General features: G+C 42.9%; 2 protein-coding genes across 2 annotated transcripts in view; one reads left to right on the top strand and one right to left on the bottom strand.

Moving 5' to 3' along the window:
• LOC309701495 (NLR family CARD domain-containing protein 3-like) overlaps positions 1 to 4,654 on the bottom strand; it is a 50,746-nt gene extending 46,092 nt beyond the window's left edge. Inside the window, exons 1-3 of the mRNA XM_082525736.1 lie at positions 4,435 to 4,654; positions 2,034 to 2,165; positions 1,592 to 1,726 (exon numbers count right to left, since the gene is read on the bottom strand). Of these exons, the coding sequence (XP_082381862.1) occupies positions 1,592 to 1,726; positions 2,034 to 2,165; positions 4,435 to 4,535 (368 nt within the window). The 5' untranslated portion in view covers positions 4,536 to 4,654. The remainder of the gene's footprint in view (positions 1 to 1,591; positions 1,727 to 2,033; positions 2,166 to 4,434) is intronic.
• The window catches only part of LOC309701521 (uncharacterized protein), a 250,212-nt gene extending 240,653 nt beyond the window's left edge, over positions 1 to 9,559 (top strand). Inside the window, exon 2 of the mRNA XM_082525774.1 lies at positions 9,390 to 9,559. The gene's annotated coding sequence lies outside the window, so the exon portion shown is untranslated. The remainder of the gene's footprint in view (positions 1 to 9,389) is intronic.
• The last annotated feature ends 14,634 nt before the right edge of the window (positions 9,560 to 24,193 follow it).

Genomic DNA, 24,193 nt, shown 5'->3' with positions numbered 1-24,193 from the left:
TTGACTGTCAGTGACAAACATCCAGATTTGATGACACTGTGCAGAAGCTCTGATGGTCACAGAGAAAAGTCAAAGTGGAGAAACTTGTGTTTGAGTTCAGAATCCAAGTTTCCTTTGCTGTTCCTGCCTGTCTTATTAAACACAGAGTGATCAGCCTACAAACTCCACAGTAAAAGCCTTCATCACAGAGCTGATTATGTCCTTCACTGGATGTACTGGAAGTTTGGGATCCATCACTCTGAACTGACCTTTGACCTCCTCTAAAAACTGTGGTGGAGCAGCGGTGTCACATTCAGAGCTTTCAGCTTTATTTTGAAAGAGTTCAGTCATCAGGAAGTGAACTTCTGGGTTCAGATTTCCTTTCTATTCTTTTACAGAAGTGAAGAAGAAGAACTAAAAGCTTTGAAATGATCTGAGTGATATTTTTGAACATTGCCACCAAATTGAGTTCAGCCTCCAGCAGTAACTTTGTTTCATGATGCCTCCCTGATGATGTGATGTTTGATTACAAACCTGTTTATGTGTTAGACATTAATCACATGAACACAGGCAGAAAAAAGAAGCCAATGAAACAAATGACAGAAACGTGTTCATTCACTGCCATGATCCATATTTTCTATGTACAGATGTTTGTAAAGAACACGTGTGCAGCGCTTTGTTCTGAGTATCTGCTGTCAGCACACAGTGCAGCAATAACTACAACCACACGTTTCTGTAGATCCTGAACATCAGCCTGGAGGAATCTGACCTCAGGTCTGCACACAGAGGAGCTTCACCTCTGGGATGATGCTGGCTTCAGCTCCTTCTACAATCAGGCAGAAGCTTCTGCACCATCAGGACACAAACAGAGAGGAGCTTCTATCCTCAGACCATCCAAGTCCTAAATCAGAACATGCTCCCCTCATAGCATCACCATCAGGGTTTAAACAGGACCTTACATCATGTTCTTGTCTCACTGTCATATTTCAGATCATACCTGATTCATTATGACGTCACACGCTGCTACACTGATCCTGCTGCTTCATTACTGCTGATATTACTCTGCTCACTCTGTTCAGTTACTCTGTTTACATCACTTTGCTCATTTGCTTTGTTCTGCTTGCACTGCTCTGTCAGTACATGCTGTGCTAATGTGGCACAAAGCACTTTAACATTACATCTGCACAATGTTTCATTATTTCATTTAATGATTGTTTCTAATGTTTTGTCCAGTCACAGGAGCAGCTCAGCACATTTCACTGTGTTGTACGTGTATGACGATGCCTGTGACAAATAAACAGCCTCGGACTCTTCAATCTTCTGCATTTCTTTGGAGATCAGCTCAGTGGCCTGTTGAGACCATCTTTCTATTTCTGATGACTCAGTTCAGATTATTATCCTGATACTTTCTTTTAAAATGTGATGAAATCATTTATCTGATGTTCTGACACAAATACACCAAAACAATCCCAAACAGCACAAACCACCACGTTACACACAGTGTAATAAAAATACAGGCAACTACAAATAAAAACACTTTAAAATATAAACTAAAATTACAAAGTGGTCACAGAATTTCAAACACCCGTAAATGAGTCAGCAGCTCTCTTACATGGTCAGCTGAGCTCCATGATTGAAGAACATTGTTGCTGCAGGTTCATGACTGAAGTTTGGAGGATCTATTTCTTTGGACCGGTCACTCCTCACAGACACACAGCTGGATGCTGGAGACTGTGACCTCTGACCTCTGCAAACACAAACACATCACATGAATTACTGATTAATCTCTGTTTAAAATCTTTTAAGCAGCTGCAAACACACAAACTGGATGATGTGATGGTTTCTGTCAGTAATAGTTGTCTCAGATTAGAGTACAGACGGCTGCAGAGACGTTCACAGCAACAGAGAAGAAATCATTACCTTGGATTACATTACTACTACGATTGATACTAGCATTATCGTACCCGGACCACCATTAGGAATCATTTATGATGTCACTGGTAGAACACATTTATAGAAACAACCTTTGAACTCTGAGTCAGCAGCTCTCTTACATGGTCAGCTGAGCTCCATGATTGAAGTTCATTGTTGCTGCAGGTTCATGACTGAATTGTGGAGGTGTGTTTCTGGACCAGTCACTCCTCACAGACACACAGCTGGATGCTGGAGACTGTGACCTCTGACCTCTGCAAATACAACCACATTGCATTCATTTCACATCAATTAGTACACCACAAAAGGCATGCAAGGAACACAGTATGAAGGCAAACTTCTGGCTTCAATAACATTCAACAGGTCAGGTGGAAACTTTTCTCAGATTTGATTCATGTTTTTATAGAACGATCCAGCTAAAAAAAATATACCATTAGGTCAGAGGTCAGCAACCTTCAGGACCCAAAGAGCCATTTGGAGCCAGTTTCCACGCAAAAGAAAACACTGGGAGCCACAAATACTTTTTGACATCTAGAATGAAGATAACACTGTATATACTGTTTTTACCTTTATGCTTTGTGTGAACAACTAAGGTGTGTTGCTTATGAAATCCATGAAGTGCTACAGAGAAAATTACATGTTATTTATGTAATGAACACATTTGAACTCTTAAAGAAATATAACAAAAGGAAAGACACCCAGCTGAACTAAAATGATGTAGCAAACAAAAACTGCTGTGAGCCGCCACCCTTATATCTCCTTTGGGCTTTTGGAGCCTTGAGCTGACTTTTAAAAATAATTGGAAAAAAAGCTCTATGCTGCTGAAAGATGAAAAATAGATATTTGCAAAATTCTGCCTAAATATGTATTTTACCTGGTTAATGTGTGTGGCGGGGCGTGGTCTGCAGCGGCGAGGCGGACGCACCTGAGCGGCAATCACGCCTCGCCGCCTTAACGTCTGTGCTGTTGTGTTGGTGTGTGTCGGGCTGTGAGCTGCAAAGCTACAGCCGGCTGTGTGCGTACAGCAACCGTGTGTGAAAAGCGGTCAATAAAGAGAAGCTGAAAAGCGTGTTCATGCAAACATCGTCGGGTCTGCCGTGATATGTTTACAACGGGACTTCTGCTCCTGAACCTCTGCGCACAGCGTCTGCAGGTCGGGGCTGTACGAAGTCACTTTCATCTTTACAGGACTGTAAGCTGTCGTCTGTGAGGCGTGAGCGGTGTTTGTTTTTAACTTAGTTCACGGTGGAGAACAGCCGCTGACATAATGTGGATCCGAAGATCCATAATTGGCCTACCTGGGGCTGAAAGTCTCGATAAATGCACGGCGTTTCGGCGGGTACACCGGCTTCCACGAGTGTGACGCTTATTTGAACGATGAAAAAATAAAAAAATATAATTTTCTTTTTATATTTCAATATCACAATAATCTTCCAATTTAGAACTACAAGTTAAAAAAGAACATAAATAAAATACACTTCAGCTAAATACTTTTAATTTATTTTCCCAAACCACGAGGAGCCGCACTGTAAGGACTAAAGAGCCGCAGGTTGCCGACCCCTGCATTAGTGTTAGTCAATGTTGCAACTGAACTGAAAAACAAAAGATTTTGGTCAGGTCCAAAGAAACAAAGTCACTATTAATACAACACAACCCCCCCAAAAAGAGCCATGTAGACCCCGGGCTCTATGGGTCTTGTGCTCGGAGCTTGTTCCTGTGCTGCCATGATTAGTGCCTCTGTGCTGTCTTTCAGTCCAGCTTTGTTCAGCCACTGGTAGGATTTCTGGATGTCAGCCACTTCCTCTGCCTGCTGGTGGTGCAAACTGTGTTGTTCTGAGTTTCATTGGACGTCTTTGTCCAAAGCACCAGACAAAGGGCAAAGTAGATGCATTTGCATCAGCAGGAAAATACACCCCAAACTAGCATCATCATTATACAACTTTAACAACTGCCACTAAATGATACTTCATACACAGACCAGTGTTAGGTTAAGTTATGATGTCACTGGCAGAACATTTATAGAAACAACCTTTGAACTCTGAGTCAGCAGCTCTCTTACATGGTCAGCTGAGCTCCATGATTGAAGAACATTGTTGCTGCAGGTTCATGACTGAAGTCTGGAGGAAATATTTCTTTGGACGAGTCACTCCTCACAGACACACAGCTGGATACTGGAGACTGTGACCTCTGACCTCTGCAAACACAAACATCAATAACTGATCAGTTCTCTCTGACAGCCATATGATCAGCTGATCCCTCTGTGATATTGTGTCTGCCTCATAACGCTGACAGGTCAGCCAATCATCAGCCAGTTTTTTCTGTCTCTGAATGAACTCAGTTTGTTCTCAGCTCTTCTCTCTGATTCTGCTGCACTGACTTCACTTAAACTTACAGAGTTCAGATCTTAGCAAGAAAACAAGTCAATAAAAATCAAACTCAGATCAAACAGTTTGAACCAATCACAGATCAATGATTCTGTCATGGTTATGTTGAAATGACTAATAAAGTTAGTAGTGTTCTTACATTGTTGCTGCAGGTCCATGACTGTAAGGTGGAGGTGTTTGTGTAACTCTGTCACTCCTCACAGACACACAGCTGGACGCTGCTCCGTCCTCTTCCTCCATCTTCTTGATGTCAGGGTGGAGTTAGTCTGAGAGGTAAACACACACACTCAGAGGTGCTGTTGTACTGGAAGCATCACACTGACGGCTTTCTAATGTTGGAGCTTTGGCCCTAAAGTCCAAACCAGTTATTTTAAAGGCTCAAAGTCTTTAAAAAACACCAAAACCATCACATTATTTAATAAGTACATGATCAGGTGGATGAAGGAACTCAGTGTGTTTGGGATCATCATCATGGTGAGGAGCCCACATGTTACGGCTCCTTTGGAGAGAAGCTGAGGATCACTGCAGGAAGTGAGCTCATGAAACCAAACTGCTGTTTGTGAGCAGCATGACTCTGTTATTGGACCTGCTCTGTGTTCTACATATGATCAATACTTCAAATATCTGTAAACATCTCATCTTATATTTGTTGCACTTGGTCACATCTGTCTTTAAAAATAGATTTTAATGTCACTGAGAGTTCTTTTCTACCTTTATTGATTTATTTTGGAATAAATTAAATATAAAGGTGCCAAAAACTGCCTGCAGCTTCTGCTCTGTGACAGGAAACTACTGTCAGGCTCAAAATGACTTCAGATTATTCATCACAGAGTGTTTATGGATCACAGGACACGTTACAGTTTTACAGCCTCACGGACATAAAACTCTTAAAGTTTGTTTCTGAAGGGATTTTCAGATCAGACCTGATGTTTCTGCCTACAGCCTGTTTACCGATATAATCAATATCAGACATCAGAGCAACAGAAACCTCGGTGATCTGGACGCCGCCACTGAGAACAGGAAGTGGCTCAAACGTCGCACTTTCATAAAGTCAGCCTGAACTCCACTCACAGAGTTTCTGTCGCCATTTTAGTTTTAAAACCCGTCGTGATAAGGGCGGGTCTTACTGTGAACTTGCGCGCTCATTGGCTAATAACTTGAGATTGACAAGTCGTTATCCAATGAGCGCGCGGCTTCTCCCAACATAAAGTAGTTTCCTTTGAAAAACCAAAGTCTGATTATTTTTGCCTCCACTGACGGAGCCTGTTGTTCCCGCCACAGAGACACAGTAATGTCAGAGCGGTGTTAACACTCACCTGCCTCAGCACAGCTCTCACTCTCCTCCTGCTCTCTCAGCTAAACTCACTTCCTCTCTACTTACAGGAAACCAGCGCTCAGAGGAGCCGACCGGTCTGACGTTTCACCCACAGACACGAACAGCGTGGAATTATTTTATGTCATAAGAAGAAACATATTCATGTTAACACTCACCTGCCTCAGCTCCACCTTCCTCCTCCTGCTGCTCTGAACGGAGGATCAACACTTTCACTTTCAAGGTTCAAGGTTCAAGGTTCTTTATTTGCCACATACATAGTTATATAAGTATAACACACAGTGAAATGTAGCCTGACACGCTCCTCGACATGTGCAAAAATTGGGGGGGTAGAGGAAGACTTGTAGTTTTTACCTTGTGTGATATTTATGGCTGTGACACTAAATCACAGCACGAAGACTTCCTGCAAACATGTCACAGGCGATAAAAGTTTCACATTAAAGGTGAAGTTATTTTTCTGTCTCATGTTCAATAAACAGTGAGCTGGGAAAACTGAAGAACAGACTTCAGACGTTCCCTGCAGAGTTTCTGCTGCTCGGTCGTCTGCATGTTGCTGAGACTGAGCTGATGATGAAGCTGTGATGGGTTTATGGCACGTTTGGTTGTGGAGAAGAGTTTTACTGCCGGTGCAGGTGAAATGATCAGAGGTTACAGCCTCTGGTTAAAGTGGAGGCAGCGATCAGGACGGCTGAGCAGCAGAGGTCTCGAGGGTCCTAAAGTGTAAAAGCATCAGTGTTAGTAACACAAAGATCACAGAATGGGATCATCCACACAACACTAACATCTAAATCCACGGCAGGAACTCTTCCAGTGTCCTGAAAAATCTGAGATTAAAATCTGTCTGCTCATCTTAATGCAATATTGTGAAGTTACAATTCTTTTCTGTAAAAAGAATTTTCATTTTTGTATATAAATAAATGTTGATGTTGTGCTTTGGGATCGTGTGCTTCAATTTGACTTGTAATGTGCCAAATGACTGCAACAGGCAGCTTAAGGCGATGCCATCCAGAGTAAGGATCGTGTTAGCCAGTGTTTCTAAGATTTTTACGCCCCGTTACAATAACCTCAGTTTTATCTGAACTTAGAAGCAGAAAATTAAAGCTCATTATGTGTCTAAGACATCCCGGCAGTTTAACCAATAAAAGCGGGTATCATATGCATAGCAGTGAAAATGTATGCTATGTCTTCTAAAGCACGTATAATGTAAACAGAACTGGTCTTTGCACAGAAGCCTGTGGAGCTTCATAATTAACCTCAGTGTGTGAAGAGGACTCTCCATTTAATAATAGCTGTAATAAAATGTTCTGGCCAACGGTGTTAAACGCTGCACTTGGGTCTAGCAGGGAAGATTTCAACTTTTCAATATGAATGAAGGCTGAAAACTGATTAGATTAATGTCTGATGATCTTTTCTGTGCTTCTTCAAGTTTGTAACACCGAACATATTAAAGGATGATATAAGGTTCACAGGAAGAGTTTAATTAGACACACATTTACTATTTTTCTTTATACTCTTTCTTTCTTGACATGTTTAATATGCTTACTATCAGAGGAGAAAATGAACCTTGTGTAGTTTAAAAACTTTTTATTTAATCAAACTGTAATGTTGTTGAACTCTGACGGACGTGTCTTTTAATCTTGTCAACAAATCCTTAATCACCTAAATGTGCCATTTATCATCTTGTAAAATGTTCCCTCTGCTTCTGTTGCACATCTCCCCCGACACTCTCTGCTTCACCAGCCCTGTGCAGCTGGTCCAATCGCTGCGTCCTTAAACTGGTGTGTTTAAATCTCTTTACCTCTGTTGTGAACTTCACACAAAGTTTGTGGTAACAAAATCAAACTGAGGAGGATCTGGTTTGAAAAACACACACTCACGAGACAAAATAAAAACAGACTGCTCAAAGCAAAAGCAGAGCTCACAGCTGGTAGCACAAAACACAGTGACAACGTGCGTATCAGATACCCTCAGTGCCAAAAGCATAAATATGAAAACATGGGATCACCTAAAAATGGCATTGAGGGGGTGTTACAGTGAAATAAAATGAAACATTTTCATCTGAAAATGTTTCATTTTAGTAAAAACAATTCTCTGTAGTCAAGAACAACACCAACACAGAGAAGAAGAAGAGGGGGTCGTTTTACTACACATCATAAAAACGCAATCATTCATCTTCCAACTGTATCTTTCTGTTCTGGATTTAGAATCATTGGTTGTTTACTGATCTGTACTTTGGGAGTCACACTGTTGTGATACTGGGGAGAAAAGGGTAAGGTTTGATAGACTAAACCATTACACACAAAACTTGAAAAACCTAAAGAGTGTGTGAGACTGCCAGCTGTGTCGTTCAGCAATAAACTCATCTATAAATGTGTTAGTAAAGAGTGACGTGTACTTCGGTCCCATTAAGCAACGGTTTAACAAATTTCACTGCAAACTATAAAAGTAATCTGGATTTAAATAGAACATAGTAGTGCAGGAAACACTAGTATAAGGTGTCTATGGAACAAATCTCCTTCAGCGTTCAAAATGACCAAAGTGAGGCCTACAGGCGTTTCTCTTAGTTGGTTGTGTTCAGGGAAAAAGCAGCTAAATACACTGAGACTGCTCCACATTGTTAGTGAGTTAACTCTGGATATCTGTAGGTTTGTCAAACTTGGAGTGAACAAAAGCAGAAAACAGTAAAAGATGCAGACAGTGAAAGTCTGGTTTATTTCATGAACACAATGAAACATTTTCGGCAAAGTAGCATACATGATAAATAGATACACATAACACGGACAGTGAGAAGTAAAACTCGTCGTCTTACCACATGTTATATTCTGTAAACTTAAAATAAACCACAGAAATTAGTGTTTTAAAGTCATTATTAAAAACATGAGTCAGCATTACTGAAGTGACACTTTAACGATGCTTCACATCACCGTGTTTATGATGATAAAACATGTTCTCTCGTTAGTAGATGTCTGCGCTGACACTTGTCATGAAAATGTCCCGAGCCAGGGTTCCTCTTCAATTATCACTGATCATTAATAGGGTAACAAAAGATTTGTCACATTATCCCCATAAACAAAATGCTTTTATAGAAATCATTGTGACACAAATATTTAGATTCTTGTTTCACAATGTGCATGAACTCAAAATCTTTAGAGTTTCATATTTATAAAGTATCGCAAAGAATACATTTATACCGTTGTATGAGCCACACTTCTTGTAAAAAACTGATTGGAAATGCGTTCGAGAAAAGCTCCTGCTGTGACCTTCCTTCTGTGAGGGCACACACACACACACACACACACACACACACACACACACACACACACACACACACACACACACACACACACACACACACACACACACACACACGTGTCTATATACACACATACACAAAGCTGTGTAAAGCAACTATTGGCGACTGTCAAGCCTTTGAGTCGCCGAGCAGCTGAATAGGGGAATAATGTTGACGCGCCCGCTGTTTAAAACGTAAGTCAAAGTTCCAGGTTAAAACTCCTTTATTTGTTATCAAATCCTTAAAATCGGTAGAAAAACAGTGATCAAAACATTCCAAGCTTGAGCGGTCAGCAAAAGTCGACTTCCCCCATCACCCACTCATTCACAAAAATTTCCTCAGGACGTGAACAGATGATATAGCAATCACTATTACCGACACCACGTGACCCAAAGCTACGCCTTATCCACAACAGCAACTATAAATAACGAATCTAAACGTATATACATAAAATACAGAAATGAATGAGGTGGAATGAATACTACAAAATGTACATAAGGTGCAGCTGCAGTCTGGCAGTGGGAGCAGTGTGACAGGTCAACTGTTAAGAAGGGAGATGGCGAGGGGAAAGAAACTGTTCCTGTGTCGGGTGGTCCTGGTCTGCAGGCTTCTGTACCGTCTGCCAGAGGGCAGCAGATCACAAAGTCTGTGTCCAGGGTGTGAGGGGTCTGTGATGATTTTCCCTGCCCGTTTCCTGGTTCTTGAGCGGCACCCCCCTGCCCTCCATCCTGGATGGAGGGCAGGGGGGTGCCGATGATCCTATCTGCTGCCCGTACAGTCCGCTGCAGTCTGCTCTTGAACTTGAAGCTTTTGTTACCATACCTCAAACACATGTACCCATACCTTAAACAAAAGCACTGCTTTGCACCCTAGTTGCAATTATGCAACACACATGGTCCTGCATACTACACTCTATTTCACACATAAGACACTTCGTTCACAAAATGAAATTTCAGGGTGCCACCCTGGAAAACATCCAAAATACAAAGCACATCGGGTAATTGCAACCACTCAATACACACCTGAAGGCACGTACTTGAAAAACTGAACACCAATTAGCCAACTACAAAAAGCCCTCAGTTTAGCCAATTAAAGAACTTTGCAAGCATGGATGGAGGGAGAGCAAGAGGAGGAGGTCGTCGAAGAGGCCACGCACAGACCCATATTTCTGATGATATAAGAGCAACTTTGGTGGACCATGTCATCAACCATGGCCTGACTATGAGAATTCTCTAGAATGACTCGAAGACCTTCTGGGGCAGGACGCCAACGCCTGTTCACACAACAGCAGGAACTTGCCGTTGTGGACCTAGTGAGGGCAGACAATGCCATCCGTCTCCACCAGCTACGAAAGCAAATACAGGGAGTGCAGAATTATTAGGCAAGTTGTATTTTTGAGGAATAATGTTATTATTGAACAACAACCATGTTCTCAATGAACCCAAAAAACTCATTAATATCAAAGCTGAATGTTTTTGGAAGTAGTTTCTAGTTTGTTTTTAGTTTTAGCTATTTTAGGGGGATATCTGTGTGTGCAGGTGACTATTACTGTGCAGAATTATTAGGCAACTTAACAAAAAACAAATATATACCCATTTCAATTATTGATTTTTACCAGTGAAACCAATATAACATCTCCACATTCACAAATATACATTTCTGACATTCAAAAACAAAACAAAAACAAATCAGCGACCAATATAGCCACCTTTCTTTGCAAGGACACTCAAAAGCCTGCCATCCATGGATCCTGTCAGTGTTCTGATCTGTTCACCATCAACATTGCGTGCAGCAGCAACCACAGCCTCCCAGACACTGTTCAGAGAGGTGTACTGTTTTCCCTCCTTGTAAATCTCACATTTGATGATGGACCACAGGTTCTCAATGGGGTTCAGATCAGGTGAACAAGGAGGCCATGTCATTAGTTTTTCTTCTTTTATACCCTTTCTTGCCAGCCACGCTGTGGAGTACTTGGACGCGTGTGATGGAGCATTGTCCTGCATGAAAATCATGTTTTTCTTGAAGGATGCAGACTTCTTCCTGTACCACTGCTTGAAGAAGGTGTCTTCCAGAAACTGGCAGTAGGACTGGGAGTTGAGCTTGACTCCATCCTCAACCCGAAAAGGCCCCACAAGCTCATCTTTGATGATACCAGCCCAAACCAGTACTCCACCTCCACCTTGCTGGCGTCTGAGTCGGATTGGAGCTCTCTGCCCTTTACCAATCCAGCCACGGGCCCATCCATCTGGCCCATCAAGACTCACTCTCATGTCATCAGTCCATAAAACCTTAGAAAAACCAGTCTTGAGATATTTCTTGGCCCAGTCTTGACGTTTCAGCTTGTGTGTCTTGTTCAGTGGTGGTCGTCTTTCAGCCTTTCTTACCTTGGCCATGTCTCTGAGTATTGCACACCTTGTGCTTTTGGGCACTCCAGTGATGTTGCAGCTCTGAAATATGGCCAAACTGGTGGCAAGTGGCATCTTGGCAGCTGCACGCTTGACTTTTCTCAGTTCATGGGCAGTTATTTGGCGCCTTGGTTTTTCCACACGCTTCTTGCGACCCTGTTGACTATTTTGAATGAAACGCTTGATTGTTCGATGATCACGCTTCAGAAGCTTTGTAATTTTGAGACTGCTGCATCCCTCTGCAAGATATCTCACTATTTTTGACTTTTCTGAGCCTGTCAAGTCCTTCTTTTGACCCATTTTGCCAAAGGAAAGGATGTTGCCTAATAATTATGCACACCTGATATAGGGTGTTGATGTCATTAGACCACACCCCTTCTCATTTGCCTAATAATTCTGCACTCCCTGTATGTGTGTGCGTGTCCAGGGTTCAGCTGAGACAGTGTCCTTCGCCCTGCCAGGCTAAGTAAACAGTCTTCCAGCCAACCCAGGTGGCCTTGCATGGAATGGGAAGGAACAGACTCAACACAGTCGTTATCAGGGTGTTGTTCAGCTCCGACCTTGAGCCCACGTCTGGGGCTGAAGGGGTATCCGCATAAGTGATGGTGCTTTTTACTTTAGTGCGAACAGCTCATATGAATTTCAAAGCAGTTCTACAGTCCAACACTGGTCTCTCAATCTCCCGTTGGACAGCCGCGAGCTTCGCCATACTTGCGTTCTGTGATGTTGTCATTCTTGTGCTCAAGGAGCCGATTCTGAGAACTCACGGCAGTGTGCCTCCCCGAGATGTCATCCAATTTGTGCCCAGAGATGTTATTCTGAGCGAGCCCTTCCGAGATGTATCCAGTCTGCAGTCAGAGATCTTATTCTGAGTATTCACAGCAGCCGTAGTCTCTCCAAGATCTTATCCGTGCTGACTCAATGAGCCCATTTTGAGAAACTCACGCCTCTCCCATCGTTCCAATCCCAGCGGGCAGCCTTGTGGGGGTTTGAACAGCCGGTTCCGCTTTCTCAAGCCAGCTCCGATCAGCCAGAACCCTGTTACCATGGTTCCGAATAGGTAGATATCTTCAGCACGCAGACTCACCCGAGCCCAAACTTCTCGTTGAGAAATTGCATTTAGGGACCAGTTTTCAACAGGACAATGACACCAAACACACCTCCAGGCTGTGCACTAGAAGAAGTATACTAGATGGCGGCGCGCACAGACGCAGCGGCTCTATGCTCTCCACTTGGGTGCCTTTCTTTTTTGTTTCTCCACTTTTTCTTCTTCTTTTGTTTTCCTTATTGTGAAGCCAAATTTTCCTACAACCATCTGGAATTATGCAAGATTGGATATAACAGCCAGATCCCCATTACCAGTGATTATCAGAGGGTGCACAACATCCCCCCGGAGATAGCGAGAACATCGGGTGCTCCGTGGATTGTTATCGGCTCTGCCAAGAAACGCAGGCGGCGGAAGGAACGCAAACAAAAGCGGGGATGCCTGTCGGGCCTGCTGGCCAGGCTAAAGAAGCAGCCTTTCAAACCACCGCTCCCGAGCATCTTTCTGACCAGCGCACGGTCGGTCGTCAACAAAATAGACGAACTGAACCTACTTCTCGCCGCACAGCCAATCGTCCGTGACTGCTGTGTCCTGGTCGTCACGGAGACATGGCTCACTCCGCGAGGCTCCTGCCTACGACAGCCGTAACGCTCCGACAATCCATCAAGCGGTGGTAGCTTAGCAAAGTCGTACTGAAACATCTGACAGATTTTCGAGCGCCGTGCACATAAAATCGTTTCGAGGTCAGTAAACACAACCAGAGTTCATACATAAGGCACACGGGGTTATAAGGGGCTCTGTCGACTTTCAGAAAAATCAAAGGATTGATTTTAAGTGCGCCGTATTTTCCAAACAACACGGTAATAACGACGGCCCGCTAGCATGCTCTACCAAAAATAGTGCTTTGTTGTGTATTTGACGGACGAAAGCTAAACCAGTTCCACACCACTGAAGCTGCAGCATTTTTACAAACCAGTTCTGGTTCATCCGTTTCATTTAGCGATCCACTTTCGCTCTTCTCATTCTGCGTCATCATCCAATTCCACCTGTGATCTTGTGTCACCATTGCTCTCTGAGCTTTGTGTTGCTTCTTCTGTCACCTGACAAATAGGACATACATGACAATAAGAATAAAATGTGGAGCTGCTTCAGTGTGTCTGTCACTTTGTGCAGATCTTGACTGATCAGTAATGTTTGTAGGCTGAGTGCATTTTTAAAACAAGTTGTGCAAACTGCACTACAAGGTGGAATATTTGCAAAATCATGACTATGACCTATGAATACGTCAGTGCCATTAAGATGAAATTCTTGTGTCACCAACATTTTAACGTTAGGCATATAATTCTAACAGCCTCTGTAAACTAATATCCTGGCTGCTCGAGGCTGCTGTTTTCTCTGACAGCTTCACTTAGATTAGAATTAGAAACGCTGCTCTGAGACTGAGAGAACTAACAGTGCTGCATGTTGTGCTGTTAGTTTCCAAAACACGTTATTCATGGTTACATACAGTTTTAGACTGATGTGGGCCAAAGCCTAGCATAGCCTGCAACGTTATTGTGACGGACACATTTTATGTGTCAGACCCAGGACCCTGAGCAGTTATGGACTAATATTATAATGTATGTATTTTGTATTGCTGTCCCTCGTTCTCCCTGCTTGTAGACGTGTGTGTGTGTGTGTGTGTGTGTGTGTGTGTGTGTGTGTGTGTGTGTGTGTGTGTGTGTGTGTGTGTGTGTGTGTGGCCCTGGCAGGTGATTGGCCACACCTGCAGCTGATCAGGCCTGTCGGAGGAGCTATTTGAGAGTGTGGTGGAGCTCTCTCCGACGCTGGATCATTGCGTGGCTTCACGTCAGTCTCTCGACCAGTTCCTAGTTTGAGTCTGCTGCATTATTGTGTGTCTGACGGCTTCCTCTCTCTTATGTCCCCAGGAGTTACGGGGAGACGAGAGGACAGCGAGCACGGGGTGCTCATCACGGAGAAGCGGAGACAGGAGCACTAGCACTGGGAAGAGGACACGTCACGGGAGTCGGGAGAGCACGGGATTTATTGTCATGTCTGTCCATCGCTGTAAATAAACGCACTGCTTGTACATAGAGCACCGCGCCTGTGTCCTCCTTCCCTACACCCCCACGGTCTGCCAGCCAGACCGTGACATTATGAGTGAATTTGGCTTTAAGTGACTTACAGGTTTCTCTGAAAAATACTTTCTTATATCCAGGTTCTTCCTCTTTGCTGCCGTCCTCCTCTCCTCCTGGGAGCGCAGGCTTGCCGCTGCTAAAACTCAACAGAGCTCCCTGAAAGGTTCAGCCAATCACATTGGCCATATTTGTCACATGAGGTAGGACTCCAGTACAGGACGTAATTTAACTCTTTCGGCACCGCTGGGTGAATGAGACGTTGACAGATTTTTCTTTCTTCTTTCTATCAGGTTTGCTTTTCTTTACTCGAAGAGATCAAATTATTGGTGAGGACAATTCAATAATCGCTGGATATTGGTGGGGACATGTCCCCTCCGTCCATGCCAAATCGACGCCCTTGCCCGAATCGATTCAATCCATGATTCGATTCGATTTGGGGAAATTTTGCCTCAGACAGTCAGCAATATTATAATTTAGATCATACCCCCCCCACACACACACACACACAGCCTTATGGGTACAGTAGTCTCCCGCTACACCTCCTTTTAGCTAAAGACATACTTCACAATGACTCACTCAGCTCACAAGAACAGGAATGCAGAGCATTATCAAACGTTAAAATGATACACATCTCTCACTTGTTCACTTACATTTAAACGAAACACATAATTGTAAACATCTCTAACAGCCTAAGCCAGCTTTGAATAGGGCCTGAATGGATAACTTCAGAGAATTACACATCCAATCTTACACGAGGTCTCACCGCTCGACCAGATCTGGTAACAGTCCCTGTTGGTGTGAGGTGGCTCCTATTTCTCCTTAGAAAACCTGTCTGTCTCTACCACATAAGATCTGGGAGCACTGGCAGGTCCAACTACTGCTCCAGTGGTTCCTTCAGTAGTAATCCACACCTTCTGTCCTGACTCTATGTCTGCAGTTGTAGTGTTTTGCCTGCTCACACCTCCCCTCCTCATCCTTCTCGCGAAAAGCCTGTAGGTCGGGCCACTTTGGCACCAGCTTCGCAGCAGCTTGTGGCAGAGAGGTACGCAGGTGTCTCCCCATGAGCAACTGTGCTGGTGAGAGCCCATGTTCCAGTGGGGTGGCCCTGCACGCTAGCAGTGCTCTGCTGTAGTCACAGTCCTCTCAAGTCTTTAATGGTACGATCAGCGCGTTCTGCCTCCCCGTTGGCTTGGGGGTACCTGGGGCTGCTCGTTTCATGTGTGAACTGGTACTCTTTAGCAAAGTGCTTGAACTGTTCTGATGAAACTTGCGGCCTGTTGTCCGATACCACAGTCTCGGCAACTGCATGTCTTGCAAAGGCCTCTTTTATAGCATTAATAGTGACCTCTGCTGTTGTGTCTCTCAGTTCACCAAGTACCAATGACCAGATTTGGTGTGTGGTAGTAACAGGCAAATGAACTTTTTTTTTTTAATGATTTGAATATATATGAATGCTTGTGCATAAATACACAAACAATACACATATGCTTTCATGCTTTCAATTGTGTAATTTACGTGATCTAGGTCAGCGGTCTCCAACCTTTTTTGCACCACCGACCGGTTTATGCCCGACAATATTTTCACGGACCGGCCTTTAAGGTGTCGCGGATAAATACAACAAAATAAAACTAGTACCAAAAAAAGAAGATTTATTCATAACACACGTGAAAAGACCCAGGAAAACCGAGTTAATGATAAAAACGATAACAAAATAACGCTGAAACGCGATAAAAACCCTGAAAACCAGACATTTCACACCTGAGCCTCAACTCTCGCGGCCCGGTACCAAACGACTCACGGACCGGTACCAGTCCGAGGCCCGGGGGTTGGGGACCGCTGTTCTAGGTAGCTCTGTTTTGGAAGTTCAGTTCAAGCTAGAAATGTGCTTTGGAGTTTGTACGTGTTTTGTCTCTAGGGGCCACCACATATATTTCTATTTACATTCAGGTGACAGCAATCCATGGATGGTTTCGACATGCAAGAGGATATTTTCCCCGGTGCCCAGCGGGAGAAGACACTGCTTGCGATGTCGATGAGGTCCTGTGGCCAGACCCCAACAGACGGCGGGATCCATGAGCCCACGTATGCACAATTGTCATGATTTTTTGTGTGTACAGTATAGTGTTTTTTCTATTACTGTATTATGTTTGTGTTTTGCTTTATCTGAATTCATGGTGCTGCAGTGGACAATATTGAGTAGGCCTATTTGCTTTTTTTGGTTGTTTGTGTCTCCTGAAAATGTGCCTTCAGAATAAACAATGACAATGAAAGACTGCAGTGTTTTATATGAAGTAGACTAGTGTGTCCCCCTGATCTGATCTGCATGTGATGCAAGTATGTGTCATTTTGTCAACAGAGTTACATTTTGACAGAGGAATGTTAGGTTTTGACAGCAGAGTTTCAGTTTGGCACAGATGTGAATGGTATATTTTGATGTGTCATGTTTACTTGTGTTTAGAGTTTTGGCACAATGAGCGACGTTTTGCAAAATGTGTTCAAGCAACGGGCAAAAACTGTAACATGTTTTTCACCAAAGATTTCAGCAATTATAAAAATTCAACTCAAGCTATTCAGCTATTAGCATTCACACTGCATTTTCTACAGGAAGTACATTTTATATACCAGTTTCAGTTCAAAGTGCATTAAAAATAATAAATAATTATTAAAAATAATACCATCAATATGTTACTGCACTACACTTACTGGACTTGTGGAAGTATTTTGAGAACCATAAGAGATTCTTACAAATGTTTGAAAGAAAAAAAATCTTTAACATAGCTGGAGACTCGTGTAGAAATATGAATGAGTTTATAAAGTTTCTGTCATGGTGTGCTGTGACAGGCAGGTAGTAGGACCCAAACACAGGACTCTTACGTGGAATGAAACTTGAATCGGCAGCTTTTATTGCTGGAAACTCAGGTGGACTCAAGAAACTACAAACTAAGAAACAAGAACTAGGAAAACAAATCAGGAACTATGAACAAGAATCAAGTAAAGAACACGGAGGAGAAAAAACACCCAGCCCACTGAAAACTAAAGAAACCCCCAAAAACATGAAGAACAATCATTGAGGAACATATTTACATATTTAGAGTTACTGCAACACCAACACTGGGTCACAGCTTCAGTGTCAGTCGGTGACTTTTGGTCTGCAACAGCAGCAGAACAGACTTCTCAGTCTTTTGAAGAAGCCCTTTTTCTTCTTCTTGCTCTGACGGTCTTCGGACTTCATGCTGGCTTCAGGTTCTGGAAAAGGTTCCTCAAAGGGAACATCAGGAACCGGCCCAATTTCAGAACAAGATCCGTTGATCATATGATCTTCACCTTCAACACAGGATTTGGACTCGCCATAGGGTTCCTCACAGGGAGCGTCGGGCTCTGCAACACTTTCTGACAGAGCTCCTTCGATCGTAAGGTCTCGAGTACTCAGACTGGATGCCCTTTCAGAAAGAAGTTCCTCACAGGGAACGTCGGGCTCTGCAACACTTTCTGACAGAGCTCCTTCGATCGTAAGGTCTCGAGTACTCAGACTGGATGCCCTTTCAGAAAGAAGTTCCTCACAGGGAACGTCGGGCTCTGCAACACTTTCTGACAGAGCTTCTTCGGCTGGTGGAACATTTGCCACTGAAAGGCCGTCAGAGGAGCGCTCACCATTTGTGCTCTTCACATCAGGACTTGAAGGGGGCTCAAAGATTTCACATATCCGGATCCTTGCTACATCAGCAATGGTCTTCAGCAACAGGGGTGCAAAGTTTGCAACTTGGATAGACAGAATTTCTTCAGGAAATTTCTGTCTAATCTCCGTCAGGATGCTGTCGACCAGATCGTCTCGGATAGAGCGGGTGAAGACGGCCTGTGTTTCCATCGCCGTGAGGCTCTTGGAGACACGATCTAAAGTGGCCTTGGTGACACTGGTGGAGAGGATACTTAGACTCTGGGAGGCCATGTTTAGGAGGGGACGAGGAGGAAGCTCCCAGAAGCCCTGGAGAACGCGGGGAACTACCTCGACCACTACCTCCTGCGCGGTGAGCAGTTTGCTGTTAGGCTGTTCCTGCTGCTTCTTTTTCAGGATTTCAACGTAATCCTTCACCGCGCTGAGGAGTTTAGGTGCTCTGTAGAAAAACATGATAAGAGTTATCTGTTAAACATATTCAAAGCATCATTTAAATATTGAAACACTGTAGCTGGACTGTTAACCCTGTAACCACCTTTGTAGCATACATGAGTTTCTGAGACCTCGATCTCATCAACATGATCAATACTTGCTATAATTTCTAAATGTTGTGGACAAAACTCTTTTTTTAGTCTAAAGTTAACATTGTCGTTAACAAAAAGTTGCCAAAAACACCCAGTGTATCAAATGTGATACAAAAAATAAATACACAATAAAAGTAAATCATACACAACATGACATAGCAAAGAACTCATGTGTGGCTTTTGTTTAAAGGGTTGATAAACATCTCAGTTCCAAAGAATCTGAATTTTCTGGCTGTTTTTTGATGGGTTGGGTCTTACAGGGTTAATAACTGTATGTTACATGTGACTCACTGAAATTTAGGAGGTACGGCCTCTGGGAACTGAAGAAGCAACCTGGCTTCAAATTCAACGTCCCTCATTTTATTGCTGACGTTCACCGCCCACACCTGAAACAGAAAACACATTTACAGTGCGCTTATGTGTAAAGGTTATGTGCACGTAATGAAAAAAAAGTCTTGTGGGTTTTCTCGTCTTACCAGCCTTAGAAGAGGTTTGGCTTCCTCTTCGTCAAAATCCTCTAACTCAAACTCCCACAGCCTTCAAAAGAAAGCAAAGCAGAGGTTTTCTCTCAGCACTTACACGTCATCACAAACAGACTTTCAGGTGTGACAGTAACTCACTGCTCTCTGAGCGTCTCCCTGCTCTTCTCCACCAAAAGATCTCTCAGATCTTCAGCAGTGAGGTTCGGTGGAATTAGATCTTCCTGCTGAAGTCTGAGAAACTCCGTCATTATCGCAACCTAAAAGTAAAGGAGACATTTAATCACCACCACTCTCAGGTCCTCAGAAATGACCTGATATTTTCTGTCAGCTTTGGTTTGCATGAATCTGGGTCTAACCTGAGCCTTGTAGCCCGGAAGATACCAGCAGATCTTTACAGCTGTTTCATAAATCGGTGTGTTGAACAACACCTGTCAAAGAAATAGCAATTTAGTCATTGTTACTTAAAATGATTCTCAGTTTGTCAACTTTTAAAACGACATCAAATTCTTCAAATTACTGAAATGCAGTAAAAGCAAAAGCGTCACATACCCTGATAGGCTTATAGATTCCTTGACTCTTTTCCATTTAAACGTGTTCAAATCAAAGTCAGGAAGAAAAACGTCAACTGCTCTCCAACGATGGCGTACGGGGGATCTGGACCTGAAAATGCTCTCAGCTCGGTGGTCTCGCACAGATGAGCTCTTTTGACAGTCTGATGTTTATTTATGAATGCAGAATTTCTTGAGCAGTCACCATGGAAACTTGATGCAGCTTCATGTTGTTAAATTAAAAGTAAACACTGTGTATTTTGCACTACACTCCACTAAACTTATCATATAAGTAAATAAAGTGTGGGTTAGGTCCCTCCTGTGGAAAGAGCCACACAAACCGATGGATCAGAAAAGACAAAGTCAGCTACAGCATGCCTTTTCATATTATGTGCCTGCTTATCTCCATTTCTTTACAGTAGATGGGAACTTTTGCAGTAAAGCAATGGCTTACAAACAGTGGACTGTGGACTAATGCAGACATCTGAAGCCTGACAGCAGCTGGTATATACACAGCTTTGGACAAACTGGCCCTTTAAACAGCCCAGAGGAAGAAGAGACCTCTGCGTTATCAGTGCAGCCTAAAGCACAATAATAATAATACTATTAATATGATTTTTAGAGCAATAATGCCCCAAATACTGAAGTCATTAATTACACATTCGTCATGCTTCACAGGAGGTCAGGAGTGACCGATGAACGTGATGCTACATTAGAGTCTGTCCTATGAGTTCAGCAGGAGGAGGTGAACCCACAGCTGGGACCAGTTCTCTAGTGGGTCCAGTATCATACTTGTGTTCATCCTGGTCTGAACCTGGTCAGAAGAACTGACTTCACTTTTGAAAATTCAATACTTATAAAAGGTAACCCCAAACAGTCTACAACGGCTGTTTTCTGTCCACCGAAGCAAATTTGATTGACGAGGTTTTTGTACCTTCACTTCTCCAAAAAGCAAATAAAGAGATTAAACAAAGATTTACTGAACGACCGTCAGAATTCCCAGAGCTAACGTAGATCGCTTTATGCTCTTGAGTCAGGAGGGATAAGAAAAGTGACTGCAAACATTGTGGAACGATTCATAGCGTTTGATTGCTTGTGTGAATGTATTAAACAGGAAACCAGGAGCTGCAGAAACCCAGTAATGCTGAAGACGCATGCGTGTGCGTTTATTACAGGTTTTTCTGAATGCTTAAACCCTAACTGTGATTCTTACAGCACAATTCCTAAAACTATTGATACTTATAGCAAAACCACTCACTGAGTGTGCAAAACTAAAAGCACAAACACTGCTTTGCACTCAGTTTGCCATTTTGTAACACACACTTTGCAAACCTGTAGCTACAATCCACTGCACAGCACTCTTTTTGCAGAACTGTAAACACAACTCACTGCTTTGCACTCAATTTCCAAATGATCAACGCACTCCTAGCAAAACTATACACATTTATGGCCATTATTTACACTATTTTGTCAACTGTCTGGCACACTGCCACATGTGAAAGCTTTTTTAGATAATTAGTTCACTTTGCAATCAGCCTAAGCACTATGATACAGGTAAGCTCTGTGTGTGGAGTACAATGGAGGGAGCAGGAAGAGTGAGAGGAGGCCGAGGAAGAGGACGTGGAGGTGAAGAAGTAGGATGAAGAGGACGACAAGGACAAGGAGGAGCAAGAGGAGGACGAGGAGGGGGGAGAGGACGGGTAAGAAGAGTAAGAAATAGAATTGCTGATGACATCAGAGCTACAATAGTGGACCATGTCATCAACCGTGGAGTGACCCTGAGGGAAGCTGGCCAACGTTTTTTTTGTTTTTTCTCAAACTTAAGTAACTGAAACCTTTCATTGAACTACAGCAGAAACAGATTGGAAATGCCAAGTTATTCTAACACTAGTGGACTTGTTAAACAAAACATTTGTTTCACTTCTTTCTCAACATGCAGCACCATTAAGAACAGTGGACCAGCATAGTTGGTCTGCATGAGCACACTTACTGCAACAGTTGTACATGCTGAAACTGGTTGCTGGCAGCTGATGTGAAGAAATGTCTGGACACATCAAAAGTTTTCTTTTTCATTTTCTTCCTCCCTTGGATAACATACACATGGCAAATAAAAACATGTAACTAGGGTGACGTGAAGTGTGTATCATCAGATTTAACTAAAATATAATGAGGCTGTCCATCTGTGAAGTAATCGTTCCTTCAAAAACCACTGTGACAACAGATTTTATTTCATTCATTTGATGGTTTTCTATTCTGTATACTGGAACTTTTTAATAGCCCCCCTGTCCACACATCCTTGACATGAGACTTTCTGCAGAGTTGCACATGATGAATGCACACAAAACTTAAAGTGTTGCTGTCATATTTTTTTGGATGTGGTTTGTTGTCATAATCAAGAACGTGTCTTATTTTTTTATTTGTTTTGTTGCTGATCGGCCATTGGACTGCTGAGCCTGCAGTGAACAGCCAGTCACTGACTCTTGATGCTAGAGCAAGGACAACTGAGCTCTCTCTCTCTCTCTCTCTCTCTCTCTCTCTCTCTCTCTCTCTCTCTCTCTCTCTCTCTCTCTCTCTCTCTCTCTTTTAAATAAATAATACGTTCGAGCTGTTTATGTTTTTGACTTGTTATGGACTCTGACTGGCAATGGGAGGGCTGGCGGACTCATATTATGGAGGTGGAGGGTAGACACATTTTGTGTGCAAGAGACCACATACTACAGTGGTGATTGACACAGACTTCAATGGACATTTAGGTGAAGGGAACAGAGGTTATGAGGTGTTGGGTAGGTGTGGTGTTTAGGAGAGAAATCTAGAAAGACAGATGTGGGGCAGATTTTCCAAGTGGAAATGGCCGTGGTGCACACATACTTCAAGAACAGGGAGGAACTTGTAGAAATATATGAAAGTGGAGGAAGCTGCACACAGGGCAACTAAATATTATGCAGAAGGTGAAATCAAAAAGACAGGAGACAAGGATGTGTCAGGGAGAATGCAGCTATGCAGCATCAAATGGTAGTTTGAAGGATGAGTTTGGACATCAAGAAGAGGAAGTGAGTGAAGGCAGAGACATACAGGAGTATAAACAGGCTCTGGGTAGTAGGGAAGACTTACCAGATGGCTGGGATAGTACAGCTTTATTGAGATAAACTGCCAAGAAGGGGTTTGACGTCTTCTCTGCACAGAAGAAAGGGAAAAAAGAAAAGTGATTTTGAAAGTATTTGAAGGAAGAGATTTACAAAGAAAAAGAAGTGTAGTTAGCGAAATGAAGAAAATAGACCAAGAAACAGGGAGGCTAGGCATGTAGCAGAAAGAGGTGACAAAGGAAAAGGCTCAGTGCCACGTATGTGAAGCTGGACCCCAAGGAAATGAGGGAATGAGACTTGCTAGGCAGAGAGTGAGTTTGAATGGATGTTCAAACCCAAAAAAAAAAGATATATTCACATAACATAGATTGAAAGAAGCTGCAGGTGGCACAGCAGCTTTAATGTCTTCCAGACAGGAAGTTTTGGAAAGAAATATCATCATTTCCCAGATTTTACTATCTTAGTGTTCTGTAACAAAATCACTGTTGTGCGCATGGTGTTAGAGATGATGATGATTACAAACAAACTTAATGTGCTAGTCGTGCTTTTCTTGAGGGATTTGTCCTTCCACCAGTTTTCATGTCATTGGAATCATTTGTATTCACTGATTCTGGCACTTATTTCATCAAACCAAACTCCAAGTAAATACTTTCGGCTTTTTGGTTTTGTCAAACGAACTAATGTAAAGAATGCCTGGCTGTGCACTACACCACGCAGTGGGAATTTGTCTTCTCCAGTTAAATTCAGGATTAACTTGCTTTATAACACAGACCTCAAAAGTAACCGTTATAACCCCAAACACAAGAAAATGTGATCTACAGCACAGTGAGAACTGGCAACGCTTATCTGGAGGGGTCAGAGTGAATGAACTGGACACCTGTAGAAGCAGGATTTGATTTCCACTGATTTCCTTTCCGATCTGATACCAAGTAAAATTCAGGGTGGTATCGACGATACTGATCTGATACCGATACTCTGAACAAAAACGTATTTTTTTTACTCTATCTTTTATTTTATCTCAAATTATAGCGTCGTAATGATCACAGGACATCAGATTACTTGTTCTTATCACTTAATGATGCAGAATTATCATATAGAAATGAAAAACCTGAAGTTGTGGCTATTTGTTGCCTGCCTGCAGCATTAAAGGACTCCGTGAGAGACGTCTGTCTTGCCCTGGCAGCACCTCTCCCTCTCCTCCTCTTCAGTTCCCCTCAACATACGCTCGTCATATTCTGTGATGTGATTCACTCTGAGGTGTTTGACCAGGTCAGCGGTGTTACCACAACACCTCACATTCTTGCCACATGTATGG

The sequence above is a fragment of the Aulonocara stuartgranti genome, assembly GCF_965226115.1.
Source record: "Aulonocara stuartgranti genome assembly, chromosome: 23".
Lineage (NCBI taxonomy): Eukaryota > Metazoa > Chordata > Actinopteri > Cichliformes > Cichlidae > Aulonocara > Aulonocara stuartgranti.
The sequence above is the reverse complement of the archived record's forward strand: the minus strand, read 5'-3'. Positions and strand labels throughout refer to the sequence as shown.